General features: G+C 47.5%; 1 protein-coding gene across 8 annotated transcripts in view; it reads left to right on the forward strand.

The window, feature by feature from the left end:
* Nav2 (neuron navigator 2) overlaps positions 1-16,154 on the forward strand; it is a 348,443-nt gene that overhangs the window by 233,726 nt on the left and 98,563 nt on the right. For all 8 annotated transcript variants that reach the window (XM_060367213.1, XM_060367205.1, XM_060367207.1 and 5 more), the window contains one exon: positions 35-157. In XM_060367213.1, the coding sequence (XP_060223196.1) occupies positions 35-157 (123 nt within the window). The remainder of the gene's footprint in view (positions 1-34; positions 158-16,154) is intronic.

A 16,154-nucleotide genomic window follows, 5' to 3' on the forward strand; every position in this document is an offset into this window, starting at 1 on the left:
GACCATATATGTCTACTGTCCTCTTCCTTCAAAGGTATATGACGGATGGTGGGCTTGGCCTCTATACTCGCCGCCTAAACAGGCTTCCTGATGGGATGGCTGTGGTGCGAGAGACCCTACAACGAAATACCTCCTTGGGCCTTGGAGATGCTGACAGGTAGGCACGCTGCGCCTGGATTTAGCCACGTGTGAACGCTATTTGAGAGTGGCCTGAGGAATGCTGGTCATGATATTGAGAGAGTGGCTGGGTGTGCTCTCCACCCTGAGGAAAAGCAGGTCATCCCTGAGGTGATTCCTTTTCTGAACTGGCACAAAAGTAGGAGAGGGCTGCTGTGTTTCCCAAGTCTTGCCTGTATAAGGCATGTGTCTATGTATATATGTATTTGGTGATGGTTTGGGGAGTAGAACCCAGGGCCACATGCATGTCAGTGCAGCTCTCTGCCACTGAGCTACATCCTTAACTCTGGGATGGCACTTCCAATAGCAAGAGCAGAGTTGAGGCTTGGGTGGTTTTGCTGCTGTTTTTTTTGTTTGTTTGTTTGTTTTGTTTTTTTTTAACTGTTACTCAGCACCTCTCAGCCAGTAGGCCCCAGGGACCTGCTCACTTCCTCTCTCATTACTCAGCTTTCCAGGTATTGCACCTTGAGATAACCAGAAGGTCTGTGTGCAGGGTGGAGTTCAGGCTATACCTGAGTAGGTTTTGCCAAAGCCCCCTGCTGCCTGGAGCTAGGTGGTGAAGCAAGGGGTATAAATTCAGCTGACACACAGTGAAGTGCTCCATTAATAGGGGTCTGTCAAGCTTTGTCACCACCACTGTCAAAGACAAAAAGAACCTGTATCCCACCCTACCATGAGGAATAAGTGTTTGGCCTCCAGGTTTCTAGCCCTGACTCTAACATAAACCAGTTCCCTGACCTTGAGCTAGCTATGAAAGGAGGGGTCAGGACTGTGTGATTTACCAACTCTGGTGTGCTATCACACTGGCTGTCAGTGTAGAGTCAGGTACTCTTTAGCTATCTCACTGTTGAAGGATGTTCTGGCGTACTTGACCTCCTTCTGCATCTAGGCTGATGAGATGTAACAAGGAATTTAGATGTGAGTGAGTAATTTGAAGTTGTTTTGTATTTTTACAAAACAACTTGGGTTTTGGAAAGCCATGTTGCAAGGTAGGATTACCTTCCTGCTGTTCTCCAGCAGATGAGGGGTTGGAAAGATGACCCAGTGGTTACAGCATTTGTTATTCTTCCGGAGGAGTTTGGTTCTGGGAACCCACAGTGGGCAGCTGACAAACCCCTATAACTCTAGTCTCTGGGGGATCTGGCACCCTTTTCTAGCTTCTGTGGGCACCAGCACACACATCATACACATAGACACTGACATACATATGCATGTATGTACATGTATATGTATATGTATGTACATATACATGTACATACATGGCTTGCTTCAGAGAAGCAGGACAATTTTGTAAAGAAATAAATACTGAAATATTGCCCAACAGTGGCACTTTTTTGGGATGAGAGTAGAAAACGTGGGTGGGAGAATTGCTGATTCATTGTCAAGACCGCAGGATCTGTCCCCGTGTTATCATGTCCTCCTTTGAGTCCCCCGTGTTCAGTATGGCCATTTACATTGGGGAAAAGAATAAAATTATTGGTTTGAAAAAAATCCATACAAGGACTAAGATACAGCTTAGTTGTTAGAGTGAGTACTTACCTAGCTTGCACAGAGCCCTGGGTTTGCTCCGCAGCACTGCATTCAAACAGACAGAAAACTAGCTGGATGGTGGCACACACTTCACTCCCGACACATTGGAGGCAGATCTCAGTGAATTAAAGGCCAACCTAGACTACATAGTGAGTTCTAGGACAGCCAGGGCTGTTTAGAGGGACTGTGTATCAAAACAAAAACACAAAGTGGGAGGGGGAGGTGAGGGAGGACAGGACAGAGCTTAACTACAGAAACCTCTGAGAGCTGTACTTTTTATTTTTAGCTTTTTTGTATGTGGGTTTTGGGCTGGCTAGTATGTGCATGTAGTACCTGCAGAGGCCAGGAGAGGGTATCAGATTCCCTGGGAGTGGATTGATAGGAGGTTGGGAGCTGCCATGAGGATGCTGGAAATCAAACCATGATACTCTAGGAGAGCAGCCAGTGCTCTTTGACGCTTAAGAACCATCTCTCAGACCCTGAGAGCTTCACTTTTTAAAGCTTAAACCCTGCAAATCTTTATAGTGAACACCACAGGGAGAAAATATTCAGTATCTGCAACACTCTTACTGGTGCTGTAATTAATTTGTCAAATTACTCTGCTTGTTTTCATCCTGTTATAGTTGGTTAGTATGCCTGTTTTCAGACCTTACAAGGTCAGGCTTCGCTTGTAGCCGAAGCCTCTGGGATGACCATTTATCTAATGCTTCATTGGCGGGCTAATCGAATTATCATGGATAACAGCTGAGTCTCTCGCTGCTTTTTCAAGATTTGGGGGTTAGGATTGGAAAGATGGAAGAAGCCATTTGTTCCAATGCCTTGTTTCTACTCCAAATGAACAGCAGTGTACCTGGTCCTCTCCAGGCCTGATTGGTCTGGTATGATCAAGGACTAAAGAGATAGCCAGGCAAGATTTTAAGAAAGAACTCAAGGGGCTTCTTTAAAAAGAAGAAGAGGAGGAGGAGGAGGAAGAGGAGGAAGAGGAGGAGAAAGAGAAAATAATAGACTGACTAATGATACAATTGTCTTCCTGTTTTATTTGCTAGCAGGGATGTATTTGTGTTCTTGTGGAATGTGCTAAATTTCTTTAACCTCCATAGATATAGTCACTAGACCATGGTGATGCTACTCTGATGGCTAAGTGGAAATAACTGTGCTTTTATTTATCTATGTGTGTTTGTGCATATCTGTGTGGGTGCACATATGTGTGTGGATACACATGCATGTGTGTGTACACGAGGAGGCCCAGGTATTGGGCCTTGGGCCAGTAGAGGGTGTCAGGTATCTGCCTCTAGCACTCCACCTGTGTTTTTGGGACAGGGTCTCTCCCTGGACCTGGGCCTCTAGTGTCCGCAGCTACACAGCAAGCTGGCAAGCCCCAAAGCTCTTCCTGTCTTTGCTTCCTTAGAAGCCAGTATTGTAGGTGTTTACAGGAACACTACTTGTTAGGTAAGTGTTCAGATCCAAACTCCCGTCCTCATGATTTCACGGGAAATGCTCCTAACCTCGGAGACACCTGTCCAATCTCTGCTTTATTTTATTTTTTGAGATTGGATTTCTCATTGGCAAGTGGGCTAAACTGGTGAACTGCAAACCCCAGGTATCCTGTTTCCACCTCCCTGTGTATATAACACAACTTACAAGGAGCAAACTCAGGTCTTGACAGTTGCAAGGAAGGCAAGCTTTTTCCTGACTGAGCTAGTGCTCCAGTCCTTCGTAGATGTTTAGTCTCAGAATATCTCTTTACCCAGTGCCTCATTGGAGGGCTAATGGAATCATGGATAACAGCTGAGCCTCTCTCTGCTTCTTCCAGATTTGGGGGGTCAGATTGGAAAGATGGAAGCCATTTGTTCTGTTGCTCTATTTCAGCTAGGTGAGTGCTTCACAAAGCAGGGGCTGCCTGTAGTATGTGAAATCATAGTAATTAATAGGGAACTATTATTTTCAATATTTATATTTTAATTTTACTGCTTATTGGAACTTAGAGCTAGCACATCAAACCCATGATTTTACAAACATTGTTTATGCTAAGAACTGTGTAGGCGTGAGACAGTGACTATGAAATATCAAGGGAGCGCACCACAGATGGTGAATATGCAAACTGGGTATGATTCTTCTTCCCCTGTGATTGAAATGTGTTGTTTAAGCAACTTAAAGCAATTGGAATCCTTCCCTTACAACCTGAAAAACAAATGTCTAAGAACTAAGATAATTTCCAGGAAGTCTTATATAAAAGAACTCGGAGTCCTTGCTTATGGTTTCACACATAAGCAGTAGACCACAAGAGATGTACTAAGGAAATGGGAATTGTTGAGACATTAGCCCTGTCTAGTTCTCAGCCAGGGAAAGGGGGAGCACAAAGGGCAGAACATCCTGGGCTTAGGAAAGGCACTAACATAGGCCCTCCAGCTGAGGACCACAGCTGGCCCTGAGAGCTGGAACATGATGCTGAGACCCCAGACTATTTGCAGCATGGCCTGGTGTATCATTAAGGTCATTAAGAATCACCAACAGCAATATGTGTCTTCAGAGGCCTGGGAGAAAGAAACTTCGTCAGTTTGAGTTTTATGTCATCAGCCAGTTCTGAGAAATAATAGACGAAGATGATAAATTCAAAATGCCAGTCCCCTTGATCTTCTGTCACTTTAGGGATGTCACCCTGGATCCCAGTCCCTTCTTGATAGAGATCAGTGACTACATCCAGCAAAGAAGAGCCAGCCAGTTGTGGAGGGAGGATCGAGTGGACAGATGGAGGTGGCACGTTACACATAATAGACCCCGATAACTGAATGAAGGGCACTTGCAGAGAAGGAGGTGTGGCATGCAGGGCGGAGAGGCTAGCTGTCAGCTAAATGGTTTACCAACAGAGCCACAGCCACAGGCCCAGAAATGCTTTTCGGGCTCAAGCTACATGAGTGAGTACTGGTCATGAGTGCATTTGCCTTTGATTTTGGTTTTAGTTTTGTTTATTTTAGGTTTTGTTTGTTTTGTTTTGTTTTGAGGCGGGGTCTCGGTATGCAGTCCAGGCCAGCCTCATATTTACTGTTGGTGAGGATGACCTTGAACTTCTTCCCCCCCTGCTTCAATCTCCTGGGTCCTGAGGACAGAGTTTTTAAGTCAAGGAAGCTGCTGAACATATGAAGATGCTGGTGTCAAGACTAGGCCTATCAGCCAGGTGTGGTGGCACAAGCCTGTAATACCAGCACTTAAGGAGGCACAGGAAAGTGGATCTTTGTGAGTTCAAGGCCAGCCTGTTCTATAAAGTGAGTCCAAGACAGCAACTGATACACAGAGAAACCCTGTCTCAAGAAACAAAACAACACAACAACAACAAAGGCTAGACCTGTGACTCAGGAGTATAGTGCTTCTCTGGGACACTTGAGTCACTAAATGTAATTCCCAATACCATCACCAAAAACAACCCCCAAAAGGGGTGATCATGGTAGCACTATCCATAAAAGATCAGACTAGAAGGAGCCCATAGAGAGTGATAAACAAATCAGGACATAATCATTTAAGAGAATAACCCCAAACTTCAACAAGAATAAATAAATAAAATGCACGAAAGGCCATCAAGTCTCAGAAGCAACATGGAGTGTAAAAGAACCTGGATACAAAGCTAGCTATACAAAGGTCAATGATGGGCAAAACTTGGTCACAGAGAAATCCAAAATGGATTTTCTAAGGGAAAACAGAAACCAACTGGAGACTGTGCCAAGAGAACTTCTAGGAGTGTTAAAATAGTATGGTTTTAGCTATACAATATGAACACCAAGTTGGGAGAAAGAGATATGATACATAATAGGCATGGCAGATGATAAATCAACAGAGAGATAGATAGATAGACAGATAGATAGATGGGATACTGTGATTCTCTGTTATCAACTTGACTATATCTGAAATGAACTACAATCTAGAAATGGAGGGCACACCTGTGACCCGGATCTGTTTTTTTTTTATTTATTTATTTGTTTGTTTATTTATTATGTATATAGTATTCTGCCTGCATGTTTGCCTGCACATGAGAGGAGGGCACCAGATGTCATTATAGCTGGTTGAGAGGCACCATGTGGTTGCTGGGAATTGAACTCAGGACCTCTGTTAGAGCGGCCAGCGCTCTTAACCACTGAGCCATCTCCCCAGCCCCTGTGATCCAGATCTTGAGGCGGGAAGACAACAAGCTTTTGATCCAAATCATGAGGTGGGATGACACACACTCTGTTTAATCCAGATCTTGAGATGGGATCTCTCTCTCTCTCTCTCTCTCTCTCTCTCTCACACACACACACACACACACACACACACACACACACACACGATCCAGATCTTGAGACACATCCTTAATCTAGGCCACACCTTCTGCTGGAGGCTTATGTAAGGACATGAATGGTTTCCGCATGTAACCTTGTGTCTTCTGAACTCGTCAGAAATTCTTGGATTCTAGCAACTTGCTTTATAAGCAGAAAGCATCCTAGAAGTTGGCACTTGTGAGTCCCTTTCTTAGACACTGCAAAGGGCTTCAGTATTCAGGGATCTTGACAGTCCTTAGGATTAGCAGGCAAAAGGCTAAGGGCCATTAGATAGATGCTTTTCCTTGCTGACACTTCCACGTCATATTGTGTCAATAGGACAGGAGTTGGATTCAGCGTATACTTTAGGTCAGGCTAGGAGACCAAGCAGAAAGGAGAGGGTGGCTGTTGTTGTTTCCACCTTCACGTTGTGGGTGTCTTTTCACTCTCCAGATGGTACCTGTGTCAGTAAAGCTTTGAGATTGCTTTTAAAAACAGACACAGGACATAAGTAGACTGTGCAGCCTGCACTTGGCCCCTGACCCTGGCCTTCAAAGCCAGCCCTATTTCCACTTGAATTGGGAGGCCATTGTAGTGACGAGTCCCAAGTTGAAAGGTTGTAACTGTGCAGCCTGCTAAAAAGCAGCCTGCAAAACCAAGCCTAAGTCTGTCCCCCAGAGCACAAAAACCCTAACCCTGCCAGGCTGCGGACGCACGCAGAATGATGCAACTTTTCTGCACCCAGCAGCACCTTCATCCACCACTTAGTCCTCAGCCTCCGCGCAGGTTCAGAATAGGGACACTGAGAATTCTGACTGTAGTTTTGTGGTCTTGGTTAGAGGAAGAGTTAATTTCAAAATCTGAAGATGCATCTTTTCAGTGACATTGGAAATGCAGAGCTACCAGTCCGCTACAATTCTGAAGTCATCCAAAAACTTATCTTTCTCAGTCTTGGCTAACAACTACATTGTTCCTGTACTAGTAATTTTAGTCATTCGTTTGTTTGTTTGTTTATGGTTTTTGGTGTGTGTGTATCTTTGGCTGCCCTGGACTTGCATTGTAGACCAGGCTGGTCCTGAAATTATAGAGATCCACCTGCATCTGCCTCTCTGAGGGCTGGGATTACAGGTGTGCGCCACCATACCTGCCTGTCATTTTATTTTAGTTTTCTGAGACAGTATTGCCGTGTAGCCCTGACTGGTCTGGAAACTAACCAGGGAGCCCAGTTGAAAGAGCTGTTCACCTCATGGCTGGTGGGAAGCAGAGAGGCAGGAGGCAGCCGGGGAGAGACTATGCCTTCAAGAGCAAGCATCCAGTGGCCCAGTCAAACCCTTCCCCATAACAACCTGTTTGGTGTGGTCCTATCAGAGGGTGAATCCATCAATGAAGCAAATGTTGTGCCTGTGTGTCAGTTACCTCTCCAAGCCTGTTGCTTGTGTGGAGCCTTGTGGGAGCCAATTTTATATCCAAGCTTTAATAGGACATTCTCTACCTAGAACATGGAAATTCTCTTCCTCTCTTCTTCATCCCTCCTCCCAATCCCTCTTCTTCAACCTCACCCCACCTCTTCATCTCATTCTTCCTGCTTCTCTTTTGAGGTTCAAGGGGCTTTATCACTCCCAGTGACGCCCACTATGTCCAAGAACATTTTTTACTTTGCATCCTGCACACAAAGCCCATACCCATTCTCTACAGACAGAGGCTTTCAGCACAGAAGCCAGTCTGCACTCTTCCTCGTGCTCCCTCCTGATCCTTCCCATGCTCCACCCCTTTCCCTTCCCTGTGTGCATCCAGAAACAAAGTGGGAGCAAGTGAAAGTCACTGTTTCAAAGCCCATAAAAGGGGCCTTGGAGGCAAATCTCTATTTCCGTTGTAACAGGGTGATAATTACTGCACTGGTCTTCCTGGAGGGCCCCAGTCTGCCCCTGCCCCTGGCTTCCTTTTTAAGCAAGAGGCCGCTTCTGTGGGCAGAGGCCACCTGGGTTGAACAGGGGGTGGTGATGACAGGAAGCAAACCATCTGCACCTTAAGCCGCAGAGGAATTCTCCAGAGGGTTGTAAAGGGCTGGGAACCCACAGTCTGCCAAGCGTGGAGCACTGCTTCTCACCGGCCGTGTTCCCACATAGAAAGAAAGGGCAAAGGTGCAGCAGGCCCATGAGATGCTCCACTCCCTGACACAGCTGAGTGGGGGCTGGAGAACATAGCCATGGCTCCAAAAGACGCTTTTTTTGTAAGCGGTGTGCTTCCAACAGTTGTTGAAAGATAAGTTGCGTGAGAGATGGAGAAGTGACTCCAAAGTTAAAAGAACTGGCTGCTCTAACAAAGGGCCTTCAGCTCCAGCACCCACATGGTACCTAACCATCATCTTAATCCAGTTCTGGGGGATCTGTTGCCTATTTCTGGCCTCCAGTGGCAGTGGGCATGATCATACTGCACAAACATACATGTAGACAAATGGTCATACATGTAAAATAATGTTTAAAAGATAACTTGAACACTTAAAGTTGAGATAGAATGATGTCTAACAGTGTGAAAGCTAGAATGAGGGGCCCAAGAGAAAAGGCAAAAATTGGGAAACTTCCTCTCTGCTTAATCCTCAGGGAACACAAAGCCTAGGCCTGGAAACCCAATCAGAGTGTGCGTCCCACAGTAGAAAAATAACTGTGTGTGACTGAATCCAGTGTTCCTGGAAGTCCCTGGTTTCAGTTAGGGTAGAGTAGGTCGCGCTGTGTAACAAGAGACTCCAAGACCTCTCACCCTTATCATCCAGCCACCGTAGGAGGTTATGCTGTTCACTGCTCTTACTGGGAACCAGAGTGCCAGCGGGACTGTTGTTCCAACTGAGAGTTGCTAATTCCCATCACGAGGCGATGACAAGTGTTGGTGAGCCACTTGTCTTTTAGTCTCTGCCCAGGAATGAGCATGTTGATCAGACGAGGTCCTTTGACTCCATTTGAAGGGAAGTACAGGACCAATATGTGTACCAGAAGAATAGAAAACATACAGTGACTTCCACTGTCTCATGGCATAGAGGGTAACACCCTGGACTTTCTACCACCTTACCTTCCATCATAGAACCAAGCCTGCAACATCCAATGCATTGCCACATTTCCTGTGTATTTGTTCCAGTGTGACCACATGGCCTCCAGGAGCTTTGTGGATTCTCTGTGAGGAGGAAAGTCCTCAGGCAGATGAGGAATACAGTAGATGCCCCATACTGTCTATCAGTTGCATGTCAACAGTAAGACAACATAGAAAAGCTGCTGGCTTAACATTTACTGAGCACCTACTATGCACCAGGCCCTTGGAGTCTAAAGATGAGCAGGATACAGTCCTTGTCTGTAAGAAGTTCATACTCAAGCCATGACACCACATGCTGGAGTGACCGTGCAGTCACTGTGGTCCTACTGTGACTACATGCTTCATGCTGTTATCCTAACAAGTGACTGGAAGTTTGCTTGTTTTGCTTTTCTGGCAATGGTCATTTTAAAGATTCTTTCAGGGTCAGTAAGATGGCTCAGTGGCTAAAAGTGCTTGCCGTGTAAGATAGACCACCTGAGTTTGATTCATGGCACCCGTATAAAAGTGGGAGAAAAACCAAACCAAACAACAACAACAAAAAGAAACACCTCCTCAGAGTTGTTCTCTGACTTCCATACACATAGGCTGGGAAGTGTCTGCACCCTGTCTTAGTTAGGGTTGCTGTGGAAAAACACCATGACCAAAGCAACTTGAGGAAGAAAGGTTTGTTTGGCTTGTGCTTCTACATCACTGTTCATCACTGAAGGAAGTCAGGAACTCAGACAGGGCTGGAACCTGTAGGAGGGAGTTGATACAGAGGCCGTGGAGGAGTTCTGCTTACTGGCTTGCTCCTTATGGGTTGCTTAGCCTGCTTTCTTCTAGAATCCAGAACCACCAGCCCTGGGGTGGTGCTACCCACAATGGACTGGGCACCAGTCAACAACAATTAAGAAAATGCCTTAGAGGCTTGCCTACAGCCTGATCTTATGGATGCATTTTCTCAGTCAGGGCTCCCTCCTCTCTGATGACTCTAGTCTGTGCCAAATTGACATAAAACTAGCCAGCACACACCCCTACACACATACATCATACACTAAATTAAAAACAAGGATCTTTTGGATGGGCTGGGAGATGCTTTGGTGAATGGGTAGAGTAGCTGTTGCCCAGGTGTGAGGACCAGATATCCAGAACTCAATAAATCTAGGCACAGTAGTGCAGTCTGAAATCCCAGTGCCGGGAAAGGGGAATCCTGGAAGCTTTTCACATACCTGCACAGATTGGCGCATGCAGGATCATTCAAGACATCCTGTCTCAAATCGGGGAGAAAGGGAAGGTCAGACAGAACACGTGAGGCTGTCCTCTGATCTCCATCCAGGAGCCGTGGCCCACGTGTGTCTGATTGTTCCACGCCCTTTGTTCTGCTTGTTCTAACTTTGAGACAAGGTCTCAAGTGTGGCTCAGGCTGGCCAGGAACTAAACACTCTCCTACCTCACTCCCCCCCCCCACCTTGCAAGTGCTAATGTTACAATCCCACCATGCCTGGCCACACCCCATTGTTTTCATGTATTTTGTCTTACCCACTAGTGTAAGCATCAGTAAACAAAACCAGGTGAATCCTGCTTATGGGCCCGTTAAGAGGGCGTGCGCCTTTTACTTGGACCGAGAAGACTGAGGGAGTGAATGAACGGGTGGATGACTGATGACTGAGTGTGTATTAGTTGCTATGATAAAACACATGCCAACAAGCATCTTACAGAAGAATGAGTTTATTTGCATTTTTTGGGGATAAGAGTCCATCGTGGTAAGGAGGCAGGGCAGCAAGAAGCAGTCATGGCGGAAGAAGACACTGAAGGCTCCTATTTTAAACAGCAATCACAAATCGGAGACAGTGAACTGGAGGTTGGCACAGGGTCTTTAGACTCTCAGAGCCAAGCTCCAATGACATTCCTTTTTTTTTTTTTTCGATATAGGGTTTCTCTCTGTAGCCCTGAACTCACTTTGTAGACTAGGCTGACCTCAAACGTTCAGAGATCCTCTGCCTCCTGAGTGCTGGGGTAAAGGCCTGCACCACCATGTGCAGGCCAGCCCTAGCGACAGACTTCCTTAAACAAGGCCTGAACTTTCTAGGCCTCCACAAATCGAACCAGCATCAGGAGACCAAATGTTCACATGCTCAAACCACCCAAGAGCACAGGCACTGTGATATATGACTGCTGTGCAAAATACTTGACCACGGCATGATGCAGGCACCAACCCTCTAGAACGAGACAGTGAAACAAGCAAGGCTGCACTTTGACTCAGGATAGGACAGGACATCCGAGCTGAGAAGCAGTCCAATGGCAGTGGGAAAGCATGGGGTGCACGGCACTTGGTCTGTGTGCACTCCTCCCGCAGGACCTTACCCTACCTTCAGGGAGTTCAGGAGCTCCCTCCTGGGACATTGAATGGCCACACACAGAGCTTACTACCATTTTTAGAAAAATTGTTTCAACCAGTGACCCCTGTCCTACTCTAGACTTCAAATTGAGTATTCTCCACCCAGAAGACATTGTAGTCCTCCAAACATACCTCAGGCCTCCAGCTGCATGGGAGGGGCCAGGAGAGTTAGCTATCCTGTGTTTTCCTCACTGGGCAGCTGAAAAGGTTTTGGGAGACCATGCCGTACAAAGTTAGTGCCCTCCATCTTTAATAGACAGTGCCATTTACGGATAGGTTATTTTCAAACCCAGGACAAGTGGCTGCGGTGCCTATTTAACATATCGAACCTGGCCTCCAGATTCTCCCAGCATCCCTCAGTCCCTGCCTGTTACAGGGTATGGCTGGCATACCCCACCTTCTATACCCTGAACTCTCCAGCCCAGGGCCTAAGCTGCTCTTCCCCCAGACAGCCTTCCCTATATAATCTAGGCATTTGGTTACCTGCTCTTTTTGTACCTTTGGCCTCCCGGCTGCTGCACCTGGTTCCCCTCTTCCCTCTTTCTTCTCTTCTCTTCCTTACCCCACCCTCCATGGGGTTCAGGTTCATGATCATGAACTCTCCCAGGTGTGTCTGCCTCTGGCTATGCTCTCACATGTCTATAATAAACTTTATCCTACACCATGCCTAGGAGCAGTCATGGTATCAGCCAGTACCATTTGATAATAAGGGATTAGAAACCCTGGCAGCCGCTGTCACTGGGTGATGGATTAGAGAGCCTGGTAGTCATTGCCATTAGAATGCATGGCAGCAGGGCTGCCATGACAGATTAGAATGCATGGCAGCAGGGCTGGAGAGATAGCTGAGCAACTAAGAGCACTGTCTGCTCTTCCAGAGGTCCTAAATTCAATTCCCAGCAACCACATGGTGCCTCACAACTATCCATTCTGGGATCTGATGCCCTCCCCTGGCATACAAGTATACAAGCAGATAGAGCACTCTTTAAATAAATAAACAAATAAGTAAATAAATCTTGAAACAAACAAAAAGAATGCAAGGCAGGCTGTGCCATTTGGCAGTAAGTTAGAATGCTGACTTCAGAGATGAAAATAAGAGGACAAAGTGTGTGCCTCAGAAAAGCCAGGTTATAAAATGGGCCCTGCCTTGTAGCCATGTCCCTTTACTTGTGATTCTCTCTGGAGGAGTCCACTCAGCTCTTGCCTGCCTGCTGCTTCTGTCCTTGCCAAAGTCTGGTGTGTGATGGAAGGAGAAACTAGAAGGCCCAGGACCCCCAGTGGGTAACTAGCAAAAGCTGAGGCACACAGCCTGCCAGGAGGTCTGTTCAAACTTCCCCCCACCCCATCCCCAGGCAACATCAGAGGTGCAAACCTGCTAAAATCCCCAGCGGAGGTCTCGAAACAGAACATGAAAGGGTTTATGACCCTGTAGACTTGAACTTCTCTCCGTGCCAAGCTATAATTCCAGCTCTCTTTGGAGCAAAAGATCAGAACCATAATTTGAGGAGGGCCTCCAAACAGGCGCTGATTATATTTCAAGACAAGCTGAGGATGAAGCTGCTCTGGGAGGGATTGGGGGAGGGGGGCATGGTGTCTGGCTGAAGCAATTAAATGTAGTTGCTTCTCATTTTAAACAGAGGCCCCTGGGAAGCCTCCAGAGGGCTGGAGTCTTAATGATCTGGAATAAAAGGGTGGTAAGAAGAGCTTGCAAACTGAGGAGCGCCTGTGGGCAGAGCTGCCTTGAATTTCCCCTACAGGAATCTGGGAGGGAGGCCTCCCTGAACAAGAAGCACTTGTCATGCTAATGGTTGGCCTCTCTGGTATACCCAAGGTCAGCTTCCTTCCTGTGTTGGGGTTGGAGTCCCTTCAGGGAGCTGGCACCTGACAGCTGGCACCTCTGCTGTTGTTCCTTGGCTGCCCTTAGTGTCAGCCACTGTCCTGTATGCCAGCCCCGTTATTCAGATGTTACTCTAGCACAATCTGTGATGCTCAGATGAAGCATTAAAAAGCCTTTGTCACAGATTGGATAAAGCACTGGCTGGCCTGGCCCTGCCCCCTCTCTGGTCTCATCTCCACTTCTCAACTTGAGGTACCAAGTGCTTCTCAGGCTGTGTATGCCTCTGACAGCTTTGCAGGCCGCTGCAATCCTGTCATAGCACTCACCTCCTCTTGCTTGGGCTTGCTCTGGGCCAGGCTAGCATGTATAGTTCAGAGTCCTGTCATCAGTTCTCTCCCTTGATGCACACAAAGGAGTCTGTGCTGTCCTTTATTTTAACTTCTAACCTAATTTTGAATTGCTTTCTACTTTTGTAATGCAAGGCTTAAGGACCAAAGCTATTTTACTTGTCATTGGATTCCCAGGACCTAATAATGCAGGCTCTGACACATGGCAGGTTGTCTGAGATGACATAGGGACGTGGCTTGCCACCTGTCCTAAGCTATGCATGCCACCATAGACGTGGGAACACCAGACATTTGCTGTCACAGGTCCATAAGCCAGAAGGCACAGGCAGGAGCCAGCATGAGAGGTTCTGGCAAGGGCCCTCCTCCTTCCATCATCTGTAATAGAAACAGTACAAGAGAGTGTTCTAGGGCCCTTTAAAAGGCTGCTAATCCCACTTATGAGGGCTCTGCCTTCACTTCCCAAACACAGCTGCTACCTGCAAAACTTCCACATTGGGGGTTAGACTTCCACATAAACTATTCAGTCTATAGACACACTCTGTCAGGACTGGCAAATACTTGGGATCACCTTGCATTTAAGGTACTGTGCTGGGGATATGGGGAAATCGAGGCTGGAGCTGTCTTCTGGGATACCAATACTCTCTGTTTGGGGCAAAGAGCAGGTCTGGAGCTGCCAAAGGAAGGGCCTGGCTATAAGTGGCAGGACAGGGTGATGGCAGTGTTCCTGCAAAAGCTGGGTCAGACCTTGGAAAACAAGGGGGGGTGAGGGGAAGCAGTTCCAGTTGAGTGGGGAAGGCAAGTGCCTGGAATGGGAGTTCTACTCTGGAAAGAGGCACTCCCACCTTGAATGCCCAATAGTTTATCTCGCAGGAGAGAAGTTCTATTCATACTTCACCCCTATGGCCTTGGAGAATAAAACCCCCTTCCCCCAGTATCTGGGAACCCACTATGTCAGAGGTCAGCCCTGTGTCTCTGCCGAGAAGCCTTCTAAAAACAGACCTTGAGAGACACAGGCAAATAGCTGACTTATTTGCAGATGGCCTGGGGCCCCTGTATTAGAACCTCCACCTCCTAATGATTAAACACTAGACAAACAGTAAGTGACCCGGCTCTCAAAGGAAGTGGCCCACAAAGCCAAAAGGGCATGGCTCTCCTAGCAACTGGGAGGAAACCAGGCTGGAGAGATGCTTTCTATGCTAAGCAACACATCCTCCAATTGAGTGGGGATGGGGTTGGGTGTGGAGGTGGGGGATGGATCCTGAGGTTGGACAGGGTGCAGAAAAACAGCCCCTCCCTCCCATCTGTGCTGTGAGTCAGGTGTTAACAGACCAGGAACTACAGCTGGTAATTGGTGGGCTGGATTCAAGTGAAATCCACACCGTTCTGCATACCCAGTTCTGAAAGAAGAACTGAGCTCAACCCCTAAGTTACGAGTCTGGAGTGACACACAGAACAGTTGTAAGAAGTAGAGCTGGCCAGGGCTGGAGAGATGGCTCAGTGACACTGAGGCTCTGGCTCTGGTCTGCCCACTTCCCTCTGCCTCCTGACAGCCCAGGGTAAGAGCAGAGGCCCTCCTGTTGCCAGCTGCCCAACAATGCTCCGTTAGCCATTCACTCATTAGATTGAGATGTTCTTGTTACTGTTTGGCATAGTGTTAATCGTGGCTACTAGAGAGCATAGAGGACTCATGGAAAGTCAGGATTAAGAATCTCCTTCCTTATTGGTGAACCCTGGGACCCCGGGAGAAACTGGGTCCAATTTCTGGGCCTCCTTAAACTCCAAAGACCTCAACAGAGGCTGACCCAGGATTCCCCAGTTCCAGTGGCAGTTGCTACTCTCCTGACCAAAGTCGCCTCTGTCTTCAGACATGAGGCGTTCTGTTTCTTTTGTGTGTTTCCAGACAGATATGAATAGCTAGAAGGATAGCCTGCCCAAGTTGAGATGGCCTGGGAGGAATCCTGAGTTTTAGGGCTGAGCATCCCAGTGTAAGCCATACCTTCTCTGGCCTCTACTTTCCCTGCTGCCTTGAGTCCCCTGGGGTCATGGAGCTAGCCACACACCCCAGGAGCCTGGCCGTGCCACAGGAGCCTGGCCGTGCCACGGGTCTGGACTCCGGGCACAGTGGAGTTATGCTTGCACGTAGGGAAGGGCCACCTAGTGCTGGGAAAGCACGAAGCCAGAGGCTCTAACACCAACAGTCGGATGTCCCTTCCGGCCGGGTCACTGCACATTCTTACAGCACTTTCTTCCAAGAAAGGCTCCGACTGGTTGTCCCCATAAGTTCCCATGAGGTGGTTCTCCTCATGCCTTTCATTTCCCTAATGCTTCATTTGATGTAAGCCTTTGAACAAGGCAGCACACTTAAAAGCAAAGGAGTGGTGGCTCCGTCGGTTAAGTGGTATGCTTCACAGGCATGGCGTCCCAAGTTCAGACCTCCCATAAAAAAGCCGGGCCCAGCTTACAGGCCTGCAGTCCCAGCCTGCGGAGTCAGAGACAGGAGGAGCATCCTGTCTAGGTTT

This window comes from Meriones unguiculatus, chromosome 14 (assembly GCF_030254825.1).
Source record: "Meriones unguiculatus strain TT.TT164.6M chromosome 14, Bangor_MerUng_6.1, whole genome shotgun sequence".
Taxonomy (NCBI): Eukaryota; Metazoa; Chordata; class Mammalia; order Rodentia; family Muridae; genus Meriones; species Meriones unguiculatus.